Source organism: Chinchilla lanigera, unplaced genomic scaffold, assembly GCF_000276665.1.
Source record: "Chinchilla lanigera isolate Chin_1 unplaced genomic scaffold, ChiLan1.0 scaffold00024, whole genome shotgun sequence".
Taxonomy (NCBI): domain Eukaryota; kingdom Metazoa; phylum Chordata; class Mammalia; order Rodentia; family Chinchillidae; genus Chinchilla; species Chinchilla lanigera.
The window spans coordinates 24,497,135-24,524,692 of record NW_004955425.1 but is presented as its reverse complement, the minus strand read 5'-3'; the positions used below and the strand labels follow the sequence as shown (position 1 = coordinate 24,524,692).

General features: G+C 48.4%; 1 protein-coding gene across 2 annotated transcripts in view; it reads left to right on the top strand.

Moving 5' to 3' along the window:
* Positions 1–27,558, top strand: part of Sv2c (synaptic vesicle glycoprotein 2C) — a 193,252-nt gene that overhangs the window by 157,863 nt on the left and 7,831 nt on the right. For both annotated transcript variants that reach the window (XM_013514921.1, XM_005386041.2), the window contains 8 exons: positions 2,816–2,949; positions 3,347–3,436; positions 4,828–4,938; positions 5,350–5,438; positions 8,481–8,645; positions 11,624–11,757; positions 14,729–14,932; positions 15,338–15,497. In XM_013514921.1, coding sequence (XP_013370375.1) covers positions 2,816–2,949; positions 3,347–3,436; positions 4,828–4,938; positions 5,350–5,438; positions 8,481–8,645; positions 11,624–11,757; positions 14,729–14,932; positions 15,338–15,497 — 1,087 coding nt within the window. The remainder of the gene's footprint in view (positions 1–2,815; positions 2,950–3,346; positions 3,437–4,827; positions 4,939–5,349; positions 5,439–8,480; positions 8,646–11,623; positions 11,758–14,728; positions 14,933–15,337; positions 15,498–27,558) is intronic.

Here is a 27,558-nt window from a genome sequence, read left to right as displayed (position 1 = left end):
CAAAGAACTGAAAAGCATTTGATCAGGTCTCTTGATTAGTTTAATTTTGCTAGCAGTGCTTCCTTCTTTACATATGACTGTTACAGCTGAATCAGTTGTAGCTTGTGCTTTTGGAAACACATGCTGGGGTTAGGAGTGTGAGTTTCTGGAGAAGGTAGGAGTATGTATCTGTAAGGATGGCCAGTCTGACCCAACCTATCTTCTGGTCACTCTCCAGATAGCAGCACCTGCTGTGGAGCAGGTAACCTCAGGGGACACCTTGAGGGCACATAGCAACCAAGAGAGAGCAAAAAGGATGCCTATTTTTCTCCTAGTTGTTTTTGGGAAACTCAATGTCATATTCTCTTATTCCTTTAGAATGTGTTCTTAAGCACTAAAAATTGTTCAGCCCTCACATACTGAAAAGTAGCTGTTTAATATTTTTCTGCACCCACAAATGGCCTGCCTACCCTTTAGAGACAAAAGGGAATACAGAGAGAAGTACTGATTATAATACTATTTCACAACAAATTGTGCTGTAAGAAGGAAAATGGATTACCTTATGATTACTTCATGTTCAGACTTTGCACTATGAGATAATCTTTACTTGTGTTCAATATAGAAATGTAAACCACAGGAAAACCAGATGCCTCTGACCCTTAAGACACAATCAGATTTATCCCCTGTTACTGAACCTGAAGTTCTCTTCCCTTGCCCTCTGTACTCTTAGGGCTGAGGCTTCCAAGACAACCTTAAATGAAGCTGCTACTGGGATAAAGCCATCCCTGTCTGATTTTATTCAAGCTCCTCAAGGATAGTATCCTATAGGAGGTGAATGGCGTGCACATGGAAAGAACAAGGACCTTTTTAGGAAGGGGTGGATCAGGAGGCCTTGGTCACCTAGCTGGGTAACTGATATCTGTCTAGATTTTGGACGAGGTGATACCACTTATGGTACTTGCTTATCCCCTGGGGAGGCATGTAGACTTGGTCATTCTATCTTTATCTTGAGGTCTGGCCTTCAACCCATGTGCCTCCAGCCACAGTTGTAATTTTAACCTTGGAAGCTGATTCCCAAAGTACATTCCAGAATCTTAAACAAGTGCTTTTAAATGCCCCAGTACTAAGCCTTCTGACAGGGCAGTTCCACTGTCTATGTTGATAAAAGGTCAGGTTTAGCTTTGGGAGTGCTTACACAAGATCAAGGACCTGCACAACAGCCTGTAGGGTATCTGAGTCATGAATTAAACATTGTAGCAGAGGGATGTCCTGTGTGCCTTAGAGATGTGGCTGCCATATCTCTCCTGGTACCAGAGGCATCTAAGCTGACCTTAGATGAAGATCTCACTGTATATACTCCTTATAGTATGGGAACACAGACTTGGCATGTCTGACATCTAGCAGGTTGGGAATTACATTCTCCCCCTATATCATTATGATTGGTGTATATAGATGCTGGGTAAAAGTACAAAAGAATGGACAAGAAGTTAATGAAGCTATCATGAAACATTAGAAAAATTCACAATAAAATCATATTGAGAGTCCACCTATTAGAAAGGCTAAGATATGTGTGTATTGTGCATGTTAATGAGGATAGAACCCAGGGCCTTTGGACTGAGCTACATCCTCAGCCCTTCGATTTTTTTTTTTTGAGACAGAGTCTTGCTAAGTCACTAAGTTCGCCAGGTTGGCCTCAAGCTTGTGGTTCTCCTGCCTGAGGCTCCCAGAATGCTGGGATTGCAGTAATTATGTCCCCAAAAGAGCAGAGTGGGCCCAAGAGCCTTGGAGGTACCAGAGGCATCTAAGCTGACTACAAGTGACCTGTGGAGGTCACTTGACATACCCAAAGGGAAGGCAGGAAAAGGGATGCAGTCCTCTCAGGGTGAGCAGATGAGATGCATACAATTCTGTCTGTGTCAATTTTCTCAAAGAAACAGCAAGTGAGGTCAAGTGCACAGAGTGGAACTGGCTGCTGGAGATGTGGCGAAGGGCAAAAGGTAGAAGGTAGTTTTGGAGACTGGAAGAAAAACATATTGCAAATAGAGCAGTGGGTGGGCAATGCACCATTTACATAGAGGGAGAGCGACACCAGGCACGTGTACCTGTTGGGGACTTCTGCTCTTGGCCTCGAGGAACTTAAGTCACCTCCAGATGCTCCTTTGGTCTTACGTAAGTGGTGGATCATCTTACAGCTCTCCTGGGGGTGCAGTGTATGGAGACTGCCGACTTTTGTTCCCAGAAAGCTCTATAAATGTCAAGCTTCGCTAGCAAATAAAATTTCACTTCCCATAACTCATCTACGCCTCTATAAATCTCCTGTTTTCAATTAGATTTGATATCCATCATTATTTCTCATTCAGAACCACATTTGAATTTTGCTTTCAACAATTTTATATTCATTCAGGTACTGGCAACATTTTTGTTCTTCGAGGGATCTCTGTTTGTATCCTGTTGTAGTTGTTTTTATTCCATTATGTATAAAATGTCCTATTTTCATAATATTGAGGTATTAAAATTTTCCATGTTCAAGTTAAAAACTCTGTTGCTCACAGTGTAATGTGTAGGAGTAGACGGCGTAGTGGGGATCCACAGAGAAAGCACCCTCCTGAGTTAACTTTGGGACTTGGTTGTACATAAACCTATGCACACCCCCCGTAGGCCTTGACCCTCTGTTCCCAAGTGCCTTCTCCCCAGCCCTGCCACTGTGGCTGACCCCCAGATGACTTTGTGGTAGTAAACCTTGACTAAAAAGATGCAGGTGAAGACTCTCGTAGGTGGCCTTCCCCACAGGCTGTCTGGGGGTGCCCACCTCACTCTCCCTGTGCTCCCTTCCCAGGGTGGAGCTTCAGCATGGGCTCGGCCTACCAGTTCCACAGCTGGCGCGTCTTCGTCATCGTCTGCGCGCTGCCCTGCGTGTCCTCCGTGGTGGCCCTCACGTTCATGCCCGAGAGCCCGCGGTTCTTGCTGGAGGTGAGCTGGGTCCCACAGAGCCTCCTGCAGCGGTGAACTTTGGGAAGGGTAGCTGGCTGGTGCTGGGAGCCAGGTTTCCTCTTGGGAGATGGAACGGTGGAAGGGTTGCTTCATGCAGATGTGCTCTAAGCAGATGTGCTTCCCAGCTGCCTGGTGGCCAGAAACACTCATGTTCCTCCTTAAGCAAATAACTCAAAAATGAGAGTTTCCATCCTCAGGTTCTGGCTGTGGTGAGGGACGTGTTACTGGCACTGCTCGTGTAGTCAGTGTGTTCCAGTGGGAGGCATCTGAACCCACTGCACAGTCACGCTGCACGCGTGCTGACAACGCGAGGGCCAGGGGAGCGAGGGAGCATAACTGGCACCCAGCGCCTCACTGTCTGCCCAACATTTCTTAGGTGGGGAAACACGACGAAGCCTGGATGATCCTGAAATTCATTCACGACACCAACATGCGCGCACGGGGCCAGCCTGAGAAGGTCTTCACGGTGAGTCTGCCCCGGGTCGGGCTTAGTTGCTGTGACTTGGCTGGTAACATCCGGGTTCTGGACTTCACTTTCCTCATCTGCAAGTGATTATAATGTTTATGAATATACAGTTAGAATGTATAATTATAGAACGAATACCCTGTGGGGTTCTTGGGAGGGACTCCATAAATAGTAGTATTTAATATAACTCACATCTGCGCAGATACAAGTGTGTGTGTACACAGGAGTGTGTATATGTGGGCAGGGCTGGTAATAGGACAAAGATAAGGTTGTAAAGTCGTGCTTTCTGCTCCCACCTAGAAGCCCACACTTTACCTGCCTCCAGCCACAGGTACCACTTTACCTGTCTTCCTTTCTTCCTGCACCACTGGGAGGCGCCACTGGGAGGCGCCTTACCACATGAGGTCCCAAGGTGTGGCAGGCTGCCAACCAGGCTGGCTGGGCACTGTGGTTCAAGATTTCCAAGATGCCCCATCAGCACTGTGCCCTGCAGTAGAGGAACCTGGACGCTGAGCTTCATACAAAGGCGCAGGCCAAACAAACCCCAATGAAACCTCCATAAGCGTACAAAAACACATATTTTTTTTTTTTTAAAAAAGCTTCTTTTAAAAGTTCCTCCCAGAGACTGGCTATTTAGCTCAGAGGGAGAGCAGCTAGAGCACGCATGAGGCCCTAGGTTTAATCCCTATCATTACCCACTCCACCCCTTCCCACCCCGCAAAAATCCTCCAAGTTTGAAAACCAGACAAGCACATTCACAAAAGGAGATAGCCGGGGATTTAGCTCAGTGGTACAGCGCCTGCCTAGCAAGCCTGGGATCTGAATTTGATTGCCGGTACCTCCCCTTCAAAAAGAAACACATAAGGAGATAGAAAGATATTATCATAAAAGAGTCCAGAAAAAGGTAAGGCATGGTGTCCCCAGTTCACCTGCTGGCCAGCCACTGTGAGCTCGGCGGTGGACAGGGAGAAAAGGCTGATGTGCTGCTCTGTGAAGAACAGCTGGATGAGAATGGGTTTGGTGCTGTTGTTAGAGGTCAAATTCATCATCCAAGGAGGTTCCCAAAATTGTGCACAGCCACGTTAGTTCCGGTGACATAATTCCAAGCCCAGAGCTAATCTAGGTGCAGGTCTTCTTCCTCGTGTGTATCTTGGCGGTGATGATTTGGAGCAGGTGTTTCTGTCTCTGGACACTCGCCGCCTCCCTGTCTCCTTAGATGCCTCACCACTCACTCCCACTCTGTTCTTCAGGTGCTGGTTGCACTGGGACACCAGTCCCACTGGCCTTGTGTGTGCGGGGAGTGATTACTTTCTATTGAAGTCAATTTTTGCTCTTTTAAAAACACGTTGTGAACTCAAACTCAGCTCTTTGCCCTCTCTTGTTCTCTGCAGGTGAACAAGATCAAAACCCCGAAGCAAATAGATGAGCTGATTGAAATCGAGAGTGACACCGGGACCTGGTACCGGAGGTGTTTTGTTCGGGTCCGCACAGAACTATATGGAGTAAGTCTTGAGTCCTGCAGGGCCTGTGTGTCAGTGTTGCTTGGGCACAGTCAGAAGAAGGGCTCACTGTGACTGTCCCACAAGCCAGGCTCCTGCCCACCCACCCAGGACGCCTGGCTTCCAAGGTGGGGCAGGGCAGTGGGCCCCTTCTGGATTGGCTGCCAGCCTGCGAGCCCCATCTTTGGGAAGGAAGGTGTCAGGCCAGGAGTCGGGCAGTGATAGGCTGCCCTAGATCTGTGGACCTCCTGGAAGCCGAAAAGTGACAGTTCCAGTATTTGGTTCCCTGTGGCCTTACGCTTTTACATGTTAAGTTAAGATGAACTCAGCCCAAGAAAAACTCAGCTTTTTAATAATTTGATGGGAAGAGTGAAGTTGACTAACTGAGAAAACTAACTCTCTAATATTTCACAGATTTGGTTGACTTTTATGAGATGTTTCAACTACCCTGTCAGGGAAAATACAATAAAGCTTACGATCGTCTGGTTCACCCTGTCCTTTGGGTAAGTGATACTTAAATTCTTGGGGGACTGAACTCATGCAATGTCACTCATAGCTCCCAGCTGTGTCTCTGGTTTTTCTTACCCTGCTTGGTGCCATTCACCTGCTGGGAGAGAGTTTTGTTCCGTTGTGATTTGTTGACAGGTATGGTTTTTCTAAACCAATGATGTTATTTCTGTTGGAAACATGGCCTGGCAAAACAAATGGTACAGCAGAGTCACTACCGCCCTGGGTGGTCACCCTGCCACCATCCACTGTCCCTCCTCCTCAGCTCGCCCAGCCGCAGCAGCATCTCTGCGGTCACTGTCCCTCAGCAGCCAGGCAGTCTCCACCCCAGCCCTGGCTCTGGCCCTGCTGCCTGTCCTCACCTCCTTCCAGCCCTCCCTCAGTGCCACCATCCCAGTCACCCTTCTTTCCCTTTTAATTGCGGCCTGTCTGCACTCCCTGTCCCCTGCTCAGCTTTGATTCTTCATGGCATTTTCCATCTTCTGCTGTACAAAAGGCTTCTTCATTCTAACAAAGACTAGCGCTCTGCCTTCTGGCTCTGGAAGCTGCATGAGGACAGGAGTGTAACTACCTGCTCACTGGTGTGTATTCATGGCATGTGGTAATAGCTCAAGAAGCAATTGTTTCCAATGAGTAAAATGCCATGTATGTGCTCTAAGAAAAGAGGAGATAGGGAGACAAGTTAGGGATTTTATTTTCTTTTCTAACGGTTGACATCTCTACTTTGTGTATGTAACTCGATTATAGCCTGCAAAAACAGTCAGATGATTCCCTACCCTGTAGGCCGCTAGGCATTTATCCTACAAGCTCTGTGTCTTAAACTAAAACAGGCGAATGATCAGAGACGACTCTTTCTGGAGCTTGCTGAGGTGTCGCACAGGGAAAGGAGGACACTGGAGTCTTTGTCCTGTGTGCACGGTCTGTGGTGTGACTGCCCAGCCGTGCGGCGCAGGTCCTCACTTTGAGTTAAGAGCATTGGTTTAGAAGATCTAAAGTCATTCTCATCCATCACCTAGAAGTTCCATGAATGGAACGGAGGCCTGAAAACGAACACATGTCAGGTGGTGACCATGCACTACACACAGAGTGAGGGACCAAGAGGGCAGACCTCTCTCTAGGAGCAAAAGCATACATGGTAATCATCCCTCGGTGCTTATCTTGTCAGTATGCTCATTTTTTGGCCAGATCTGAAGTTCTGTCATTTCCTTCCTGCTGTGTCCCTGAAACTCAACTGTGCCTTACGTCTTGGATGTTCAGCAAGTGCTGAATAAATGAAGAATTAGTGGTCACTGACAATGGGCTGTCCAAGGCAGTGTGCTTTCCTGATGGTTGCCTTTTGCAAGGGTTTGCCCTTCGCGTGTGACTAGTGAGCCATGCACAGCTGTTGCTGCACCCTTGAGTGACTTCTTAATCAGCTCCCTGTCATAATTAGGTGATAAAATGACTCACACTGTCCTGTGAGTACCCTCAGTGTGCTGGGTGCCTTGCACCCCATTTAACCTGAGCGGTTGCGGGGAAGGGGGCACTGTACCATCATTCCAGGGGTAGAGGTGGGTGACACAGGCTTAGCTAAGTGGCCCAAGGGCACAGAGCTGACAAGTGGCCAGGCCAGGACTCAAACCCAGTCTTCCTACAGTGGCTGTGCTCAAAACCACGTCTTCCCTTGTGCAGGTGCGGTCACTGGGCACACCCCAGACCAGGGCTTCCGGAACTTGCATGTGCTTCTACTCCCAGGAGCTTCAGTTCCTCTGATCTGGATGAGGCCAGGTTCATAGGCTTTGTCCAGAGGTCCCACTTTGGGAACTACTGTGCTACATTAGAGCGGCAGTGTCCAGTAGAAATGTAATGTGAACCTCATATACTGGTAGCCACATACCAAAAACAAAGTCAAAAGGGCACAGGTGAAATGAATGTTAGTACTATATTTTATTCAACTTGCTATGTCCTAAGGGATATGATTTCAACATACAACCAATATATAAATTACTAATAGTTGGTTTTGCATTCTGTTTTTGAACTCTTCAAGACCCTACGGTGTTCTGCATGTCTCCATGTGCACTAACCATATTCCCATCGCTCGGTAGCAGCCTGTGGTTAGTGGCCATTGGACTAACAGCTCACGAGCATGATGACTATATATTAGGGGTCGGGGCAGATAGTGGAAATAATCTGAATTTTCAGAGAGTAACCTAGATGTCCTTTCCCACAGCCTTGAACCACTTTGGGAAGTGGGGCTCTGCACCCCACTGGCAGGATCACAGTAGTGTGGGAACCCAGAAAGTTTTGCCACTAGCAACAGAGGTCATTCTGTAAGGGTCTCACACTTCTTGGGTCCCAGGGGTTTATACCCCTAGATTAGGAGGAAATGGGGTTTCTCAGTGCAGCCTGGTTGGTAGGAATGACCTGGGGCCAGAGTGTTGTGTGCTTTGGTCCATTTGTGCTGCTGTAACAAAGAGTTCTCTAGCTGGGAAGTCCAAGATTAAGGTGCTGAGAGTTTTAGTGTCCAGTGAGGCTGACTCAGCTTCCAGGATGGCACTCCCTGCTGCATCCCCCGCTGGGGACCAGTTCTGTCTCAACCAGTGGAGAGATGGAGGGGCCAGAGGGAAGGAAGGACTCCTCCACACAGCTATTACATGATACTAATTCTATTGATGAGGACTCTACTGTGTGACTTAATTACCATCTAAAGGCCTCATTTCTTGTTACAGTCACATTGGGGTTTAGGACCCAATTTTAGGGAGGCACATTCAGACACCCATGTGTGGGTATAGAATGGGATTCTTGCTCAATCTCTGCTCAGAGAAAGGGTTCAGGGATTGCACACTTGGGGTTTTCCAGCTAACCAGGCCATCTCTCTAGCTTGACTTTTGCAGAGTAATCTTGAAGGAGATGGGGTGCCTCTAGTTGCTATGTGATGCTTCTTTCAAATGTTAGAGGGAGCCAGTCAGAGCTGGAACCATCACGGCTGAAAATGCTGGGAGGCACTCCACACCGAGCGGGGCCAGCGCCATTATAAATGTGTTTCTTGGTCTTTGCAGGTACTATGGATTATCAGTGTGGTTCCCTGACGTCATTAAACACCTGCAGTCTGATGAATATGCACTGCTAACCAGAAATGTGCAAAAGGATAAATACGCAAACTTCAGCATTAACTTTACAATGGAAAATCAGATTCATACTGGGATGGAATATGACAATGGCAGGTCTGGACACTTTGAAACAATTAATTTGCTACCCATTCACAAAATCTGATTTCTTACTAGGATTCACTGTACTAAAGTCTGTGGGGTTTGTTTGTCTTTTAGTTTTTACACTTAGTCATTTTCAGGCTAAATAAGAATACTTCCAAACAGGCTCTGAAGATGCCTGTGTATCAGTCACTTCACCTAATGCTACTTCTAAAACTGAGTTGTCTCACGTTTATTAAGTAGCAGAATTGGTGAGTGTGAAAAGAAAAGTTAGAGAGACCCTGCAGAACAATGAGAGTAAGTTAAGGAAGAGAAAAGAAAATGGTGAGGGGTAAGGGAGTCACTTACCCCGAGAACAAATCTGAAGTGTAATTTGATGAGCTCCATTCCTGAGAGAGGGGCTGCTTTTCAGAACGCTCCCTGCTCTCCTGCGCCAGGTCGATGAGTGGAGCTTGGTTCTGTCCGGATGAGTTTCCATTAGAGAATGGCAATGACTGCCCGAGTTATGGGCTTTGAAAATGCCACGTGTGCTAGCGAGGGAAGCTGCTAGGTGTGGGATCCTTGGCTCAGGGCGGCGGTCCAGGCACATTGTTACAGAAAGGGCAAGGAGCGGATAAAGGACAGATCCCTTCCTGGGCTGTCTGAGAAAATGGCACCGGTGTGAGTTCAGGATAGCTTACATTACTAGGCAGTGGCCCCAGCTTCAAAATGATGAAAGTGAAATCCAAAGTACTCGAATAAAGTTTCCCAAAGCAAAAACCAGTTTGAAAAGATGAAAAAAATTTGTGTGATAAAAAGGAGAGTTACTGACTAGGCAGTCCTTGTTTTGGTTAGTGATTCATCAAGGGCCCTAACCATAGTTGAAACCAGGTAGGATCAGCTTCCCTCTCCCACCTGAAATCCTGGCTTAAATCTGAACTGGAATTTACAAAAACCTTACCATCAAATGCTCTGTAATTTGCTCTGTAATTCTAGAGTGAAAATTTACTTTATTTTAAAAGTTACTGTTAATCCCTTAGCTATTTCTAAAATATGTATATGTCTCAGTTGTAGTTTTGGTAATTTGTTGAAGTTCTAAGCTGGATAGTCAGCGATCACTTAGAATTGTTTTTACCATAGCAATGCAATAATTAATAATTTTTTTGTGCCAGGAGTTGAACTTAGGACCTTGCGCTTAACAGGCAGGCGTTTGTGCCACTGAGCTATATACCTGGCCCATGATTAATAATTTTAATAGTACCATATTTAAACCATTGAAAAATAGATACTGTGTATTTACTTTTTTGATCATGGAAAACATGTTCTGCATTTCAGGGAAAATTGAAATACTGTAGGCTGATACATTTTTAAAAAAACTAGCTTCCCCATTCCAATGGTACAAAGGCAGCCACCCCCACTTGCACTGACATAGGAGAGCCTGCAAATGGACCACAGAGACAAGCCACGTGAAGCCAGCCCCCGTGGCTCTCACTGGGCAGGGGAACCAAACGGTTTGGGGGGCTGCTTCTTTCTTCAGTCTGTTGAATTTTGTACCTTGCGTGTGTATTGCCCATTCAAAACTACAACTACCTCAATTTAAAAAAGAAGAAAAAACTAAAATGGCCTCCCTTTTCCAAATTCAGTCCCATTTTTTTAAAAAAAGTGTAATCTTCTTAAAATGTGCCATGTTCAAGCCTCCTTTAGTGCACTGCGATGGTTCTGCTCTGGAGCCCCAAAGTGGAAGCTGAGACAAGCTGATTTTTTAGGCTGGTTGGTCACTTTTCCTGATGGGCCCAGTCTGTGTTACACTGAGAGTTGAAAGAACCCAGCAGTTAGTGGATTACTTTGAAGTCAGCTCACCTGCCTAAAAGGATTAGTCCCTTTCTCTCCCTAAGGAGAGTAACTCCTCAGGTGAGCAAGCATTTCCCTCTCCATGACTGGCTAAGGATCCACTTCCAGACTCTCAGTGGAGTACCCAGGCCCGCCAGTGAGTATTCACCCACATCACAGCCAGGCCTTTCCAGTGCGGAACCACAGCCTCACCTAAGATGTCTGACAGCCCTCTCTTGTAACATCCTGAAATGCACTCCAAAAGCTCTCGTCATTCTACACATTTCCAAAACTGAACAGGACTCTTGTAATTCTCTATCTCAAGCAGTATCTGAAGGCCAGGCATGGTGGCACATGCCTGTAATCCCAGCACTTGTTAGGCTGACTCAGGAGGATGGCAGTGAGTTTGAGGCCAGCCTGGGCTACAAAGTGAGTTCAAGGCAAGCCTGAACTGCATAGTGAGACCCTGTCTGCAAAAGCCAAAAAAGAATCAAGCAATATCTGCTGGCTGTTGAAAGGAGATATTCCTGGAAATGAGTGTGACCTGTGCTTTTCCCAACAGAAGTAGTCAGTCCTCACATAATAAAGCAGAATTCCCGTGCCTCTCTGCAGGATGGTTGGAATTCCCTACACTGCACTACACTGCAATGCAGGAGAGGCTACAGACGTGCATGAAAAGCTCAAGGGGCTGAGGGTGTGGCTCAGTGGTAGAGTGCTTGCCAGGCATGTGCAAGGCCCTAGGTTCCATCCCTAGTACTGGAAAAAACATCCTCAAGTTAGAACCACTCACCCCAGATAGAGAATTTTGAAATGAAGGCATATGGAAGATCCATGGGGTAGGACTGAAAAATAAGTAGCCGCGGAAATGGAAAGATTGAGGAAATCCTCAATCTCTCTACCTCCGATCACATAGCCCACAAAATGTTTTACCAACATGACAAAAAGCTAAGTGAGCTTGAGGGTCGCACCTTTCCTGGTGGCAAATAATTCTGAGCTGTGAGGCAGCCAAAGGACAAGCTGTACAAGGCAGAAGAAAAGAGGAAAGTGCTTACCAGTTCCAAAGTCTGTGTCCTTTACTGTTAAGGAAATCTCCAGTACAGCACCACACCTCTAAACCTGTTTGACAGCTTTGAACTCTAATGGACACAAATTGTTCACATGAATGTTGTATGTGTGTTGGACAGATTCCTAGGAGTCAAATTCAAATCTGTAACGTTCAAAGATTCAGTGTTTAAATCCTGCACATTTGAGGATGTGACTTCAGTCAACACCTACTTCAAGAACTGTACATTTATTGATACCGTTTTTGACAACACAGGTAGGTGGGTTGCCCAGCACTGCCTCAGGCTGGGGTCTTTTCAGAGGGCCCCAGAAATATGATAACCATGTGATGGTGTGGCCACAGGCTTTGTGGGATCTGAAAATTAAAGTGTAAATGAGCCAGGCGTGGCAGTACACACCTGGAGTCCCAGAACTTGGGAGGCTGAGGCAGGAGGATTGCTGCAAGTTCAAGACCAGCATGGACTATATAGTGACTTCAAGGCCAGCCTGAACTGCAGAGCAAGACCCTGTCTCTAAATAAAAAAATAAATAAATACATAAATAAAATGCAAATGAACAGGCTAAGCCAGGAGGATGCAAATTCAAGTCTACCCTAGGCAACTTGGGGACTATCTCAAAATGAAAAAGAAAAAGGCCTGAGGATGTAGCTCAGTGCTCATGCCCAAGGTTCAATCCCCAGCATTGCAATAAAAGAAGAAAAGAAAGAAAGAACAAGTTCTCTGAATCAGTTTGCATCAAAGATAAGCTTTATTGTTTTTCTTTGTTAGATTTAAGTGCAAGTGGTGCTTGCCTGAGTTCAGAGTTGCAAAAAAAAAAAAATTTAAAGCTTCTGGTTGATAATTTTCACCTGTAGTTTTGTAACTGGCACTGTAAAATAGAACTCTAAACTTTTTTTGTTGAGTATATAGCAACATCCCCCCTCCTCGGCCCCCAAAAGTCTAAGACAGAATATGTAGATGTCTGTGATAGAGTATGTAGATGCCAGGCCCGGGAGGCCAGGAGCCCCACTTGTTTTTTGTAAGAAAGAGGAGGATGAGTTAGAGATAGTTGTAAGTGTAAAGATCTGCATTATCTCTTTGTGTTTTTCTCTTTTTTGTGTTTTATTTTAAAAGACCCATGGCCAATAATAGATAGGAAGGTGGCGACTTGAGGCTAAAGAGCTCCTCGATCTTTTTAGAGTGAGCTTTAAATAATGTTTTACTTTAAATGGACAGCCTTTTGGGTTGGGTTAGTGACAAGTAGACAAACTTGAACGAACGAGCAGTGTGGCCGGTAACAGTTTTGGCACCAGTGAAGGACTTCAGTCCCTGCTCCTACAAAGCAAGATGGTGATTTGACACTAATAGGCCCCTCCATCTCCCCAGAGCTAGCTTTAAATAAATCCTGTTTTCCTTTTTACCCAAATATATGGCTTACCTTTCATTTGGTCAGTACCAAGTAGACCAGCCTGAGCATATGAGCCTAAGCGGCCAGTAACTGCTTTGAGAAGCCTGGCTCCAAAAGCTGGAGGTTGTGGAAGCCAGGCCTGACTGCACAGTCCACAGAGACAACAGCCTGTGACTGTGCTTGCTTAGGGGCTGTTTTAGTACAGCCTGTGCCCCAGGGGCTGGGAAGCTGGCCGGAAGCTGTGCTGTTTCCTCCTGGAAGAGTCAGACACGATCCCTCCCATCATTTTCACAACAGCAGAGGCTTAGAAAACTTCAGTCCTATGGCCGCAGAGCTAGTAATAGTAACAGCTGATGTTTGAAGCCAGCTTATCTGATTTCCAAGCCTCTCTCTCTCTCTCTCTCTCTCTCTCTCTCTCTCTCTCACACACACACACACACACACACACACACACATACACACACACACATTGGTCCTATAAAATGAGTCCAGAATAGTAGCCTGGCCCTGCAGGTGGATCAATGTCTATCTGAGGTGGCAGCCCCCTCTTCATGGTACTCAGACAGGATCCAGCTCCTCTGAGCTGTAAATGAGAATGAGGTCTGGTGTCTTTGATTTGTTTGTTTTTGTTTTTGTTTTTGATTGAGACAGGGTCTTGCTATGTGGTCCAGGCTGGACTTGAACTCACTTGTATAGCCCAGATTGGCCTCAAACATAGCTATCCCGCTGCCTCAGCCTCCCGAGCTCTGGGATTACAGCCCCAGAGTCTTCGATTTTAAATGGTGCTATCTAGTCAGGTGTGGTGACTCCTATAATTCCAGCATTCTGGAAGTCTGAGACAGGAGGATCACAAGTTGAGCCTAGCCTTTGCAACTTAATGATTTACCCAGACCCTGTCTCAGAGATAGATAGATAGATAGATAGATAGATAGATAGATAGATAAGGTAATTGGACTGGAGTGTAGCTCAGTTGTAGGCCCTTGGTTCAATCCCCAGTAGCCGAAAACAAAACAAAAACAGTGCTATCTATCACCCATCTTCTAACCCATTCAACCTTAGAAGACCACCCTTCTTTCTGACAGATCTTTCTGAGAGATTGGCAGGGAGATAAGAGCTTTGACTCTCACAGGCTCTTGGCAGCCTTTGCACAGATTCAAGTGCAAGAAAAAACTCTCTAGCGGTAAAAGCTAGAGACCTTCAGGATGAGGCTGACCTTGTTCTCCGGTGGGCTCCTCCACATGGCCCATAAATTACAAATTCAGCCTCGAGGACCCCAGGAAAGCTCTGCTCCTTCTCTAGCAGCGAGAAGGTCAACATGTGGGTATTTTAGAACAAATTGTTTTGTGTGGAAGCTATTAGTACTATAATAATGACCTTCATATAACATGATAATTAGAGCAAAGTAATACTGTAAAGTAGTAAACAAATAGAATAATTAGCAGTGGCCAACCATAGGAAATCAGAAGATAAGTGGGCTCTTTAACTTCATTTATTCCTTCATTCAACAAAGTTATCCCTATAGAGTGTGGTGGAACACACCTGTAATCCCAGCACTTGGGAGGCTGAGGCAGGAGGACTGACTATAGTGAGTTCAAGACCAGCCTGAACTATATAGCGAGACCCTCAAAAAACAAAACACCAAAACCAAAGTTATCCCTTCCTTCTGCTAGAACTTCTGTTCCGGAGTTTATAACACAAACTCCAGAATAGCCCGGGCCCTGAGGTTGTCAAGGAATTCACCATGACGACCTTCTGAGTTTTTAGTAGGTTTTCTGGTCCTGAGACCTGCTGCTTGCACCTGCTAAGATCTTGATGAACTCTCTTTGTCATTATCCCTCCAGATTTTGAGCCATATAAATTCATTGACAGTGAATTTCAGAACTGCTCCTTTTTCCACAATAAGACGGGATGCCAGATTACCTTTGATGATGACTATAGTGCCTACTGGATCTACTTCGTCAACTTCCTGGGGACACTGGCGGTGCTGCCGGGGAACATTGTGTCTGCCCTGCTGATGGACAGGATCGGGCGCCTGACCATGCTGGGTATGTGCTCAGCCCTGAGGGGGAGGAGAGCTGCCCCGGCCTCCTCTGGGCTCTCTGCCCCCCTGAGGGTGTGGCCCAGGCGGGCAGGCCCCTTAGACCCTCTACTTGGACTAAACTGTCGTAAAAATGGTGTCTAACACCACAGCATGTGCGCAGTTTCCATGATGTAACAGACTGAAGTACTAGTTGGGTATGAGTAATGTCTGTCTGTCACTTAAGTGGGCGAGAAGTGGACGCTGTGCGCTGCCCGCAGCAGCCAGCCCCAAGGTATCACTCGCTCCGGGGATCGCTCGCTCCGGAGCTCTGTGCAGCCCAGCTGCAGCTGCTCTGTGAAGTCAGTCTCCTGAGAGGGGCCCCACTCCCCGGGATGCTAAAAGCGCTGCTTCTTGTCCGCACCCTTGGCAGGTGGCTCGATGGTCCTCTCGGGCATCAGCTGCTTCTTCCTGTGGTTCGGCACCAGCGAGTCCATGATGATCGGCATGCTGTGCCTGTACAACGGGCTGACCATCTCGGCCTGGAACTCCCTCGACGTGGTCACCGTGGAGCTGTACCCCACGGACCGGAGGTGTGTGACCTGGGCCCTGGGAAAGAGGTGCCCCAACTCCCGTGGGACCGCTGGGGAAAAAGATCATAAGAAATAAGCCAAATTACCACTCCCCCAAGAAAGTGAAAATCCAAAACATTTTAGTTTGTGAATTTGTAGGTTCTCTTCATACCTTTAAAAAAAAATGTAGGGGAGTCCTTCCTAGCAGCAATTAGTAGGGCAGTGAAGGAAGGCAAGAACTGTCATTGTGCCCCTGACCTAACATGATGGCCAGCGGTGTGAGCAGCCGCAGCAGCTGGGTGAGGACTGGAATGTAATAGGCTTCTGTGGCCCACACTGTGAGTGGCTGCTCAGCCCTGGAGAAAGGGTGCCTCATGCCTTCAGCGGGCCGTGGCAGCCTGCATGCAGCAGTGAGGAGGGGTCTCTAGAACATGGCTGTGGCTTTCTAGTCTGTGGGAGGAAAGCCTGACACATTTCTAGTTCCAATTAAGCAAAAAACAAAGAAGATTGCTACTGGGGGAAAATGGGAACACAGAGACTTTATATCTCATGTCCAAGAAAGGACTAGAAGGCGGGACTTTTGGGTGGAGCTGCAGCAGTTAAATAATTAAGGTAAAAAAAAAATAGAAGCCCTACTTTGCTATTAGACATGAGCTAAGACAAATGCCCTTTGCCTCCTTTTATTTCATGCATAACTCATGTTTTGTTGCTATGGGAGTTCTCTGTGTTGGAGGCTTCTGCAGACTTTAAAATGAAGGACAAAGAAACCAACCAGACAATCCCAGCACTGGGGTGGCTGAGGCAGGAGGATCGTTGTGAGCTCAAGCCCAACTATCTTAGTTACTTTCCTCTCATTGCTGAGACAAAATACCTGACACTCAGCATTAAGGAAGGAAAGGTTTATTTAGCTCACTGTTTACGGTGATTTCAGTCCATACTCGGCTGGTTCCACGGCAGGTGACAGATGGCAGAGGGCAGTAGTTCATGGCAGTGGAAGACAGCAAAAGCAGCAAGAGCACAAGGGGAGGAGGCAAGCGGCCTCTTTCCCTCCCTATATTGTATGCTGGCTACCTGCTCATGCCTACACCATCTCTGCGCCCTCCTCTTGCACACTCAGGATGTAGAACTGCTGAGTCACCTGCCAACCCTCTAGACTCCTCAAGCTGGCACAGTGTATCAAGCATAACACCAACCTAGGCTACACAGTGAGTTCAGGGCCAGCCTAGGCTATACAATGAGACCTTGTCCCAAAAATAAATGAATAAACAAATAAGTAAAATGAAGAAGAAGGGTTTCCTCCTTAGGAGATGCTGAGCTTTGGGGGCTAATAATTTGCTCCTGATCCCAGGTCCCCACTCTGGGCTCGTTTCTTTCTGGCCACAGTGGGCTACAGCCTTCGCATGTCCGGTCTCCAACCTGCACTGTTCCCCAGGAACATCTTTTCCTGAGCATAAGGGGACGCTGTTGATTCTCATGTGTCCACCTCCTTGTAGCAAAACCAAAGCTCAGGAACCCCGCGTGGCTGTCACATGTTCTAATTCAGACCCTCAGTGAACCTGCATTACGTACTTGGCCTCTGAGAGAAGCCATACAGCTGTGTGTGGCAGTTATTTGGCATATGTTAATCGCTACCCTTCCTTCATCGGCACCCTGGGGTGGATGTCACTGGCCTTGGGATAAGGGTGCTACCAAAAGCAGGACTGCGGCTTCCCCTGAGCTTTCTCTCACCAACCTCTCACTGTGGAAACAAGGCCCGCATGGGTGTGGATTAAACTATTTATTGTTGTGGTCAGCCTTCCTCCACTCTGATAAAGCATCTAAAACAAATCACTTAAAGTAAGGTTGTCTGGGCTTGCCGTTTCAGGGGTTCCAGTCCATGGCCGGCTGGCTCTGTCACTCTGTGCCTGTGGTGAGGCAGAATATCATGGTGGGGACTGTGTCATGGAGCGAGCTGCTCGGCTTGTGGTGGCTGGAAGCAAAGAGAGAGCTTGATTTTATAACTGACCCTCTCCCCCAAACCTGCTGAGCAGTGACTACAGCCACACCGTGAAGGCCCCACCTCTGAACAGAGCTCTACTGCAGAGCAAGACTTGAACACACAAGCGTTTGGGGGATGTTCGAGATCCAAATCACAACATTTATGATAAACCCCTCTGTGATAAAATGAGGCTGTCGGAGCCTCCTTCCTTTTTATTTTCCACTGTGATTTGGATACCACTAGAGATGAAATCACCAGCTACCACTCTGGAACTAGGGGTGTTTGTTGACTTAGCTCCTCCAAGAAACTGACATCAAGATGGGACTACCCATGCCCAGGTGGTACATGTGTAATCCCAGCACTCTGGGAGGCTGTGGCAGGAGGATTGCAAGTTTGACCCCAGACTGGGCAACTTAGTGACTTAGCAAGACCTTATCTCAAAATAAAAATAAAAAGGGATGAGGATCTACAGTAGCTCAGTGCAAATCCCTGGCTTTTTTTTTTCCAGTAACACATACACACACACACATCACACTAATGTGCAAGTTGTTGTGTTTTTTCTTTTCTCTTCAGAACTAAGAACAGTAAGAGTCAGGATAATGTGGTATGGTCAGGATGGAGGAGGATGTGGGGCCCTGAAGCACTGGAACACTGGAGAGGGTTTCTCACTGAGGCAGGAGAGGAGCATTCAGGCAGCTTCCAAGTTTTCCATTCCTTTTCCTGAAAGGCTGGTGCTGCCTTTACTGGAATGGGAAGGGTTGTGGGAAGAGGAAGGTAAGGGGAAAGCAGGACTCAGTGTTCCTATGACATTTGAGCTGCTGTCAGATGTCCAAGTGGAGATGCCAAGCAGGCACTGGATAGAAACCGGAACTCAGAGGAGACACCTAGGTGGGAAGTAAACGATGAGCTCTTTCAGGGTGCAGATACAGTTTAAAGCATGATAGTGGATGAGACCCCTGAAGAGGAGGCAGACGGGGAAAAGGAGGTTTTGACTGCTCAGCCCTGCGGACCCAGAAGACTGAGAGCTCAAGGAGATGAGCAGCAATCAGCAAAGGAGATTGGAAAGTGGCCTTGAATGAGGTAGAAAGAAAATTAAGGCGTTAGATCCAAAGCCAAGTGAAAAGAGTCATTTAGGATGGAGCTGGGACACAGCTGAGTGACAGAAGACTTGCCTAGCTTGCTTGTGGCCCTGGGTTTGATCGCAGCACCACAAAAAAAGGAAACAAGAAAGTCCTTCAGGAAGTAGGGATGACCAGATGCAACAGATGTTAATGATGGGTCAGAAAGGTGAGGATGGGGAATGTGTACTGTACTAGCACTGGGAGTTAAGGCAGAAACCCTCACCCTGGGGTACAGATAGGTGCCCACTGTCATCAAGCCAAGGCCCGTGGCCTCAAGTCACAGTCGAGGTGACTGTAGACCCTGAAATCGGCCCAGCTTTGAAATGAGCAACCTCACCTTTCTCCTGGCTTGGGGTTCAGTTGTCTTCTGAGTGAGCCCCTAGCTGGTTAAATCTGCAGATCAGAGGTAAGTGGCCCAGCTGTAAAGATCTGAGGACCGTGGGGCAGTCAGGCAGTGTGTACACGTGCATGTTGGAGACAGCCAGCTGCCTTTTCTTCTTTTGCACCCTTGTGTCATGACTTTTCTAGAAACAGGGCTCATGGCATGATTCTACAATCAGGCGGTGGGTTAGAGGGGCTGGGAGAGTTCAAGTCAAAGGGAACAGAGAACAAAGGCCCACGTGGAAGTAAGGTGTTGGAGGAGACAGAAGGTTGAGTTTGGACATGAATTTTCAGGGTAAGAAGATCTAGATACCACGATTAGGACACCAAGCTAGGACACAAGGATTTACGGGGCCAGAACCTCAGGCTGGGTAAGGAGAGAACAAAAAGCCAGGCTTTATGCGCGGATCAAAGTAAGAAGACTGCAGAGGCAGGGTTGCCACTGAGGCGAGGCTGAGCAAGTTAGTTTGGCAGTAAAAGCTTGTCTGTATCATCCTTGGGCCCAAGTTCCCAAGGCCAAAGTAGCCTTGGGTGGAGGTGAGAAGTCAGGACTAACTGTGGGGAGGCACAGAATAGAAGGCCCTGTGCCCGTGCGTTCTCCCGGGCCACCACCTCCCTCTAGGTCCTAAACTTTCCTCCCACCTATGGTCACAGCTTGAAACTTCGGCCAAAACCAGCTTCTGGTGACCTGGAGGGACATCTACTGTGGCTGAGACGCCACAGTCCATGCAGTGTCCTCCTTGCTCGCACCCACAGTGTTGAGGTTTGGTCTTAAAAGAGCAGGAAATGTCTGTGGTGCTGAAGGGATCTGCAGAGTGAGGTGGGAAGATGACAGAGGCCGTGGTCTGGTCAGGCACGTGTCCTTGACCGTGCAGCTGGGAAGACAGCATTGCTTTTGAGATGTATTCGAAGGAAAGAAAAGAGCAGTGGAGACAAAAGTGATGTGCCTTCGAAGTTCAGAGCGCTACTGAATAGTCAAGTCATAATATTTTAACAATTCTCACATCACCCCTAGGCACTTAGCTCTTCTCATGCCAAATAAAGTAAGCAGCCATAGATGTGGGGTAGATCATGAACAACTAATAGCGTGAGGGTCTTCTGATCAGTGGGAAATGTCTGAAAGAAAGGCCCTGCCACTAAAGGCACTGGCCAGGGCACTTCCTCTCTGCCCTTTCTCTGCTCCCTAGCCCCTGCCACCAGCAAATTTGGGGGGGCCCTTTGTGACTAGCACTGGAGATGCCAGCAGGAGGTACCTGCCACCGCCTGGGCTTGGCCAGGATCAGAGCACCACCCCTAACCCATGTTGAGGGGTTCCTATCTTAATTTGGAAAAATAGGCAAAATTTCCCTCTTGGAATCTTCAGTAAGGAACGCAAGGATAGGTTCAACGGGACTCCGTGCTGCTTACCCTCTGTCCTTCACTCCCCGGCCTTTCCCCCTTCTTCGAGGAAGTTGTAACCTCCCAGAAGTCCTGAGGTGGCCGGGTGGTGCAGGCCTCGGCCTCTGGCTCAGGGGTGGACTCTTGGCCTGCTTGGCCTTACACTACCTGGCAGTGACTCTCTGCTGCTGCCGTGTGGCCGCCGCAGGGTCCACAGCTCTCAGTCCTGAGGAGACCGGGAGCTGCTAGGGGTGATGGCTCCAGCCCCGAATCCTGGCTCCTGCCCCATCCCCAGCCCTGGAGGCCTCCCTCAGGGTACACAGCCGCTGCCCCACCTCTGGCCTCCTCCTTCCTGCGCCCTTCTGGGTTCACGGTTCAGACAGAATCTCAGGAAGAATCTGAACGCAAACCTTGATTTTTCACACGGCTGCTCCCGCGGCCGGCACACAGCACTGTGCGTGGTCTCAGACCGTGAGCTGAAGGGAGAATACCTTTCCTTCCGCAGGACTGTGCTTGTCCAGACAGAGACGCCCTCCCGAGGCTGCCTGTATGCCTGGCTCACTTCCTGACCAGCCTCAGGTCCTTAGGGGACCACTCTGTGCCTGGTTGTTTGCGAAGTGCAGTGAGGGGTGGAGTGGCGTCTCAGGCCCTGCGATAGTCAGCTTTCGGGAGCTTCTGAAATCAGAGATAGATAGCTTAAGAGGAGGTAAAATTTACATGGCTCCCAGTCTCAGTGGTTCCAGGCCACGCTGGGCCTGTTCGTGCCACGCCCTCCACTCCATCAGCAGCGTGGAGGAGAGAGCACTGTTTGGGAGTCCCCTCCTGCAAGGCTGCGGGTGCAGGTCTGGGGTCTGCATTTAAGAAGCTCCCTGGGTCACTGGGACGCACAGCCGCGTCCGTGGGCCCTGGCCTCAGATGAACTCCAGGTGGCCTGGGTCATCACATTGTTTATCCCAGCCCAGGCTGCGCTTCCTAGCTAGGTTTGTCAGATAAATGATAAGACCCAAAGGCTCAGCTTACAAAGACTCCCATTGTGACCAGGCTGGTCCCTGGGTTTTGATTTCAACAAGAACGAGGAATAGGAAGCCCCGGGATGGCGGGGTGGGGGTGAGGGGCAGGCAGGGCATCCTGGGTCCTCGGACCCTGCTCAGCCCAGGCCCCACCTGTGTGGGAAGGCAGCCGGGTTTGCAGCGGTGTGGGCACCCCCGCCCACACGAAGGACGCTGCTGCCCCCAATAGGAGATTTTCCTTCAGGAGCAGAAAGGAGCTGAATTCAGTCTTTTCTGACGAGAATATGGAATTCATTCTGGTTTTTTTTCTTCAGAACAACAGGATGATAATCTGACACCCTAAACATCACCCAAATAATGGTCATTAAAATGTCCATGACAAAAATCTACCTCCAGCCTTTTTAGAAGCTCACTTAAAATCCCTCAGTCACCTTTCCTTAGGGAGCACCACTGGCCGCCCCTGGCAGGTCCTGGGGAGGGGTGTGCCACGCGGCAGGGACTGCACAGCCCCTCCAGACATGGCCTGAACCCAGATAGGGCTCATTCCAGAGCAGGGGACGCCCAGGCCTGGCCTGGACTGGCCTGTGGGGGAGGGGAGGCACGTGCAGTGACACTCAGTGAGGCAGCTGAGTGAGGGCGGGGGGAAAGATGATTCTGGTAGGTGAGAAACCGGCCTGGCCTGAAAGCGAGAGTGTGTGAGTCCTCTGGTTCGTGATGATCTGCTTGGCTGGAGGTGTGCTCAAGGGGACTAAGGAACCAGCACTATTTTTTCAGGATTTTTTTTTTTTTTGCATTTGAGACAGGGTCTCCTATAGCCCAGAGTAGATGTTTTTGTAATTTCTTTTCGTATATAATAGTGAATACTGATCAGTTTTAAAATGCAGACATCCCTGGGAAGATAACAAGTGACCAGCCCTGGATACACTTCTAAATCACTTGGAACTTCAAAATACCTAAGCCCCGAGTAAAACAATAAAGCCAAAACCCCTAGCAATAAAGCGTGCTCCTAGCCTCTCACCTGTGCTGGTTTCCTTGTGGTTTATGGTGCTGGGGATGCGCCTCAGGGCCCTGCACCGCTGAGCTCCTCCCCACCCCAAGCACAGGGCTGTTTCCAAAGCTCCCAGCCAGGTGAACGCGGTTAGATGTCTATGCCCCACTGCTCAGAAAGCCATCATCAGCCCAGGGGAACAGCAGCCTCGGGGAGCCAGAAGCACGTTAAGCTGGCATGAGGTCAGCCATTTGACACTCAAAAGGCTTTTGAGGGTGTCTGCAGCAAACCTGAGTGTGTACCCTAGGTCAGGGGTGATGTGAGGCAGACAGCACCCTGGCCAAGTGCCACCCTTCAGCAGCAAGCTGCTCCTACTCCTTCAGACCAGCCCTCACCACCCTCTGGGAAGCCCGCCCTCCCCAGCCGCAGCTGCGCCCCTGCGCCTGCCCCACAGTGCGCCGTGGCATCTCTTATCACTGCATTTAGTGTGTGATCTCGTCTGTCTTGGGACACTGGGACACGGGGGCCCAAGCCAGTGTGTGGCACACAATAATGGGGGACAGGCATGTGGCACATGCCTGTAATCCCAGTTGTCTGGGAGGCTGAAGCAGGAGGATTGTGAAGTCAAGGCCAAACTAGACAGCTTGTCTCAAAAGAAAGACACTTGTCTCAAAAGAAAAAGATAATGAGTGATGATTCAGTGGGTACCTGAATAGGAGAATGTGTGAGTTAGAGTATAGTTAGGACAGATTGGCTCATCATCAAATATTGGAGCCAAGAGTGGTGGCACACACCTGGAATCCCAGCTGTTTGGGAGACTGAGGCAGGAGAATTGCTAGTTCAAGGCCAGAGGTCAAGGCCAACCAGGACAACTTAGTGAGACCCAGTCTCCAAACAAAAGCTAGAGAGAGTTGAGATGTGACTTACTGACAGAGTGCCCCGGATTCAATCTCCAGTTCCACAAAAACAAAACAAAAGCAGTCAAAGCGTTGCGTGTGTCTCAGGCCAGTAGCTCAGGTGGACTCAGTGTAAAACCGTTCTTTCACCTTAGCATGGAAACCTGGTCTTCAGGTACAACGTTGTTTGTGAGATGCATAAAATTCATTATTTCAAGAAACTGACTTCCTCATGGATTCTTTTTCAGTGCTGGGACAGAACCCAGGGTGTCCTGCGTGCCAGGCAAGTGCAGTGCCACTAGCCGTGCCCCCTCTAGCCCCAGATGACTCTTTAGATCACGGACGCATTTTTTATTTGAGGCTGCCCATACTTTGCGAAATGCCCCATGCTGAGTCCTCTGTGCTTCTTTCCAAACTTCTTTCAATCATTTGACAAGGTTATCCAGAAAAAGCTCCTCTTCCAAAGTTGGAGCTGATGGGAATGCTCACATCTTACTCTGTAGCAGGCAAATTAGCAGCTGAGTCTGGGTCTATGTCGTTTCTTTCTCTTTTTTGCATTTTGAGACGAGGGAGACCTCCAGGTTGAGGTAACACTCCTGCCTCAGCCTTCAGAGTGCTAGGATCACAGCATGTACCACCACATCTGGCCCGTTTCAGGGCTTTTCAAAATGCAGCATTTAATTTTGCTTTCTCTAATAATTTCATGAGTCAGAGGGGCAAATACTCCGCCAATGTTTAAAATGATAGCCAAGGCTCACAGGATGCCCACTGCATGCCAGCACTCTTCTGAGTGCCAGCGCTGCTCAAGTCCCTTTCTTCTTCCAAAACAAAAACAAAACCAAACCCAGGAGGGTGGTTTTGCACTCGGGCCAGAAAAACCAAAAAGGGATCTGCTGATGTGATTGATGACCGTGCTGTCCTCGCTCTATGGAGGGGAGGCCAGCAGCCTCCTCTTCCAGGAGAAGCAGAAAGCAACATAAGTAAAGCAGACCCCACCAAAGTGTGAACCCCCAAGGAAGGAGCCACTGACCAGCTGCACTGAGGGGATGCCCCGTGGCCACATCCCAGCTCAGCTGAGCGCTGCCACAAACCACCCCCCGTGTAGGTCTCAGGCACTCGTGGCCAAGGAGCAGCCACCACATGGAGCGCAACGGGGCTCCCGAGCAACACAAGACTGTTTGAGAATCTGTACTTTTTTTCTCTTTTTTTGAGGCAGGGTCTTGCTATATAGTCTAGACTGTCTTTGAACTCACTGCATAACTGGGGTTGGCCTCAAACCCGTGATCCTCCTGCCTCAGTCTCTCAAGTGCTGGGATGACAGTACAGCACCTTGCCTGGGTGCATTGAAACATTTATTTTTTTATTTATTTTTTTTTTTTTTTGGTCTTTTTGAGACAGGGTCTCGCTATGGACTTCAGACTGGCCTTGAGCTCACTTTGTAGCCCAGGCTGGACTTGAACTCACAACGATCCTCCTGCCTCAGCCTCCCGAGTGCTGGGATTACAGGCGTGCGCCACGACGCCTGGCACTCATTAAAACATTTTAAGCAGCTTAACAACAATTGAGAAGTAAGGATTCTTCCTGGAGATGAGGAGTGAGGGAGGAAGCTTATAGAAGGACAGTAGGTGGTCTTATTTTTCCTCTGTGCTATTTGCTGGGGAAGAGAGGCAGGAAAATACTTCTCATCTGAGAAAAATGCAGGCACTCACTCTGCTGGGGAGGAGCAGGTAAAGGGGGCTTTGCAAGCTCTGAGCTCCTCACCCGCAAAAGACTTTATGAGCACAAGGTGACTTGTCCTCATCTGCCTTACTTTAAGTAAAAACAGAGAGTCATGCACTGAAAACTTTTTACTGTACTAAAAACAGGTGCCCTGGGGTAGAGTCCCTGTGTGAGTGACTTTTCTAATGTATGTCTGCCTCAGATGGAGGCAGTGGGCATGCTGGGGACATTTGAGGGAATCCTGCGTCGTCTGAGGAAGGGGCAGGCACATTTTCTTGAGTGCCAGGCTACTGTAAGGAGGCTGTGTGCTCTGCCCCGATGGTCATCTCAAGTTCTGCCTCTGCTTGGAAGGAGGGAAACCCATAAGCAGTAAGGGCTTGGTGGTCTTTGTAAAAGCTCGTACAGCAGACGCTTCCAATGCCTGTGTCTGTCCTGCTGCCCATGTGTCTTGGGAAGTCATCCCATCCTTGGTCACAGTTTTGGTGACACAAGGGATAGCTGCCTGCATCTTTTTGCCTGCTGGAGTGATACAAGAGGTCATGGCTTTGTGAAGGGAGAAAGTTCTCGTTTTTCTTATCAGCAGCAAACACTCTGGCCTTTTCCTGGGAACACACGGTAAGATGTGGGTGAGAGTTTATGATTCTGGAATCTAGAAGCTGGAGTGGAGTTTTTAAAAAGTGAAAGAAGCCAGTCCAGGCTTCACGCTGTATGATTTCAACTAAATGGCCTTCTGAGGCAAGAGACAGTGTGGAACAGAAAGATCAGTGCTGACAGGAGCTGGAGGAGGGCAGGTACACCGAACTTGGAGAGGTCTATTATTCTGTGTGACCCCGATGATGGACATATGTCACCGCGCATTTGTCAGAACTCATGGGAGATCCACCACCAAGAGTGAACCCTCATACCAGCAGTGTGTTAATGAACCTACACTGGCTCGTCACAGCTGGGTGTGGTGATGCACATCTGTAATCCCAGCTACCTGGGAAGCTGAGGCAAGAGCATGGTGAATTTAAGGCAGGCCTAGGCACTTGAGCAAGACCTTACCTCAAAATAAAAGTTTAAGAAATGCTTGCAGGTAAAGCTGAGTGGTAGAGAGCACTTGGCTGGCATGGGCAAGGTCCTGTCAGTCTCCAGTACTTGCACATGTGAACACGCACACATGCGTGTATGTATGTGTGTGTGTGTGTGTGTGTGTGTGTGTGTGTGAATCAGTTTTAGTGTATGTATTGCAGCAATTCCTGAAGTTCATAGGGGCGACAGGAGCCCATGTGAGCTCAATGAACGTTTTTTTATTGTAAACCTAAACTGACTTGCCTGGTATGCACAAGGCCCCCAGTTTAATCATCCTGAGAGAAAGACAGAGAGAAACAGAGACAGAGACAGAGATAGAGAGACAGAGAGACAGTGTGTTAGAGGGGCTGCAAAAAGCCATTTCAGCCCGGTGGCATCCTCTCCATGGAGTGGGAGGAGAGGGACCATGTTGTCACTCTACTTAAGTCTCCTTTGGTTCCGAACACAGCCCCCAGCAATTTCACTTAAAAATAGTCATCAGTCTATTAATCTCCTTATCTTTTTGGTAGCTATTGGTATTACCAGTCTATTTCTTAAGAAAAAAATATAGTTAGCTAACCCTCTTCTCCAGAAGGCCTGGTTTCTTGTCCCTGGAGATGTCACTTTGTCCTTCCTCCTTCTGGACAGTTGGCGGCATTGCCACCCTGCAGAGCTGGCTCCGTCTGCTTTCTGGGTGTCTTGGCCAAAAGAGGAACTCGATGCTGCTCCCCTTTGCTAGCTGTGTTTCTGCCAGAGCAGGTGTTCGCGCAGGGACTGCTCCCGGGCTGCTCTGTGAGGAGGGCGGACCCCTTCCTGCAGTGTGGAGACAGCAGGAGGGGTAATAACCACATGAGTCTCTGAGATTGAGGGCATCTACACAAAACCGGAAACAGCACCAAGAATAGGACAACTGGTGATGAGCAGTTGCAGAACTTGCCAGAGGAAAACCCACACAAATGTACCCATCAAAGAAACGCTAAATGCTTAATTTTGAAGTATGTAAGATGCGGTTCTCTTTGTGGTGAGAAAGAGAAGCTATCCAAAATTGTCCTGCATTTAATACTTATGGACACCCAGGGAAAGCCAAGAAGAAGGGAAATGGCATAAAGTCAGAAGGAAATTTGCACTCTTATTATCTCAGGTGAGATATAGAACTGTGAGCAAAACTTAGCCTCTTGCCAAGAAGACCACCATAGAATCACTCATGTGCACTAAAGGTAACAGGGCTGGGGTGGCTTAGTGGTACAGAGCTTGCCTGGTATACACAGGGTCCTGGGTTCAATCCCCAGGACTACCATTGCCCTACCCCACCCTGCAAAGAAAACTAAAAGTAAAAGGTTTTGTTTTTTCCAAAGGCTGTCAAGAAACGGGATGTGGGGGCTGGAGTTGGAACTCGGTGGTAGAGCACAGGCTTAGCATGCTTGAGGCTCTGGGTTCGGTACCCTGTGCACACAAACACATATCTTGGAGGCAGAGAAGCCAGCAAACAATATCTCTAGGTCTCCAGCCCAATTCCTTCTAGGAGCTCATTGGTAGCTGCCAGCTCAGCACAGGTCAAGGTT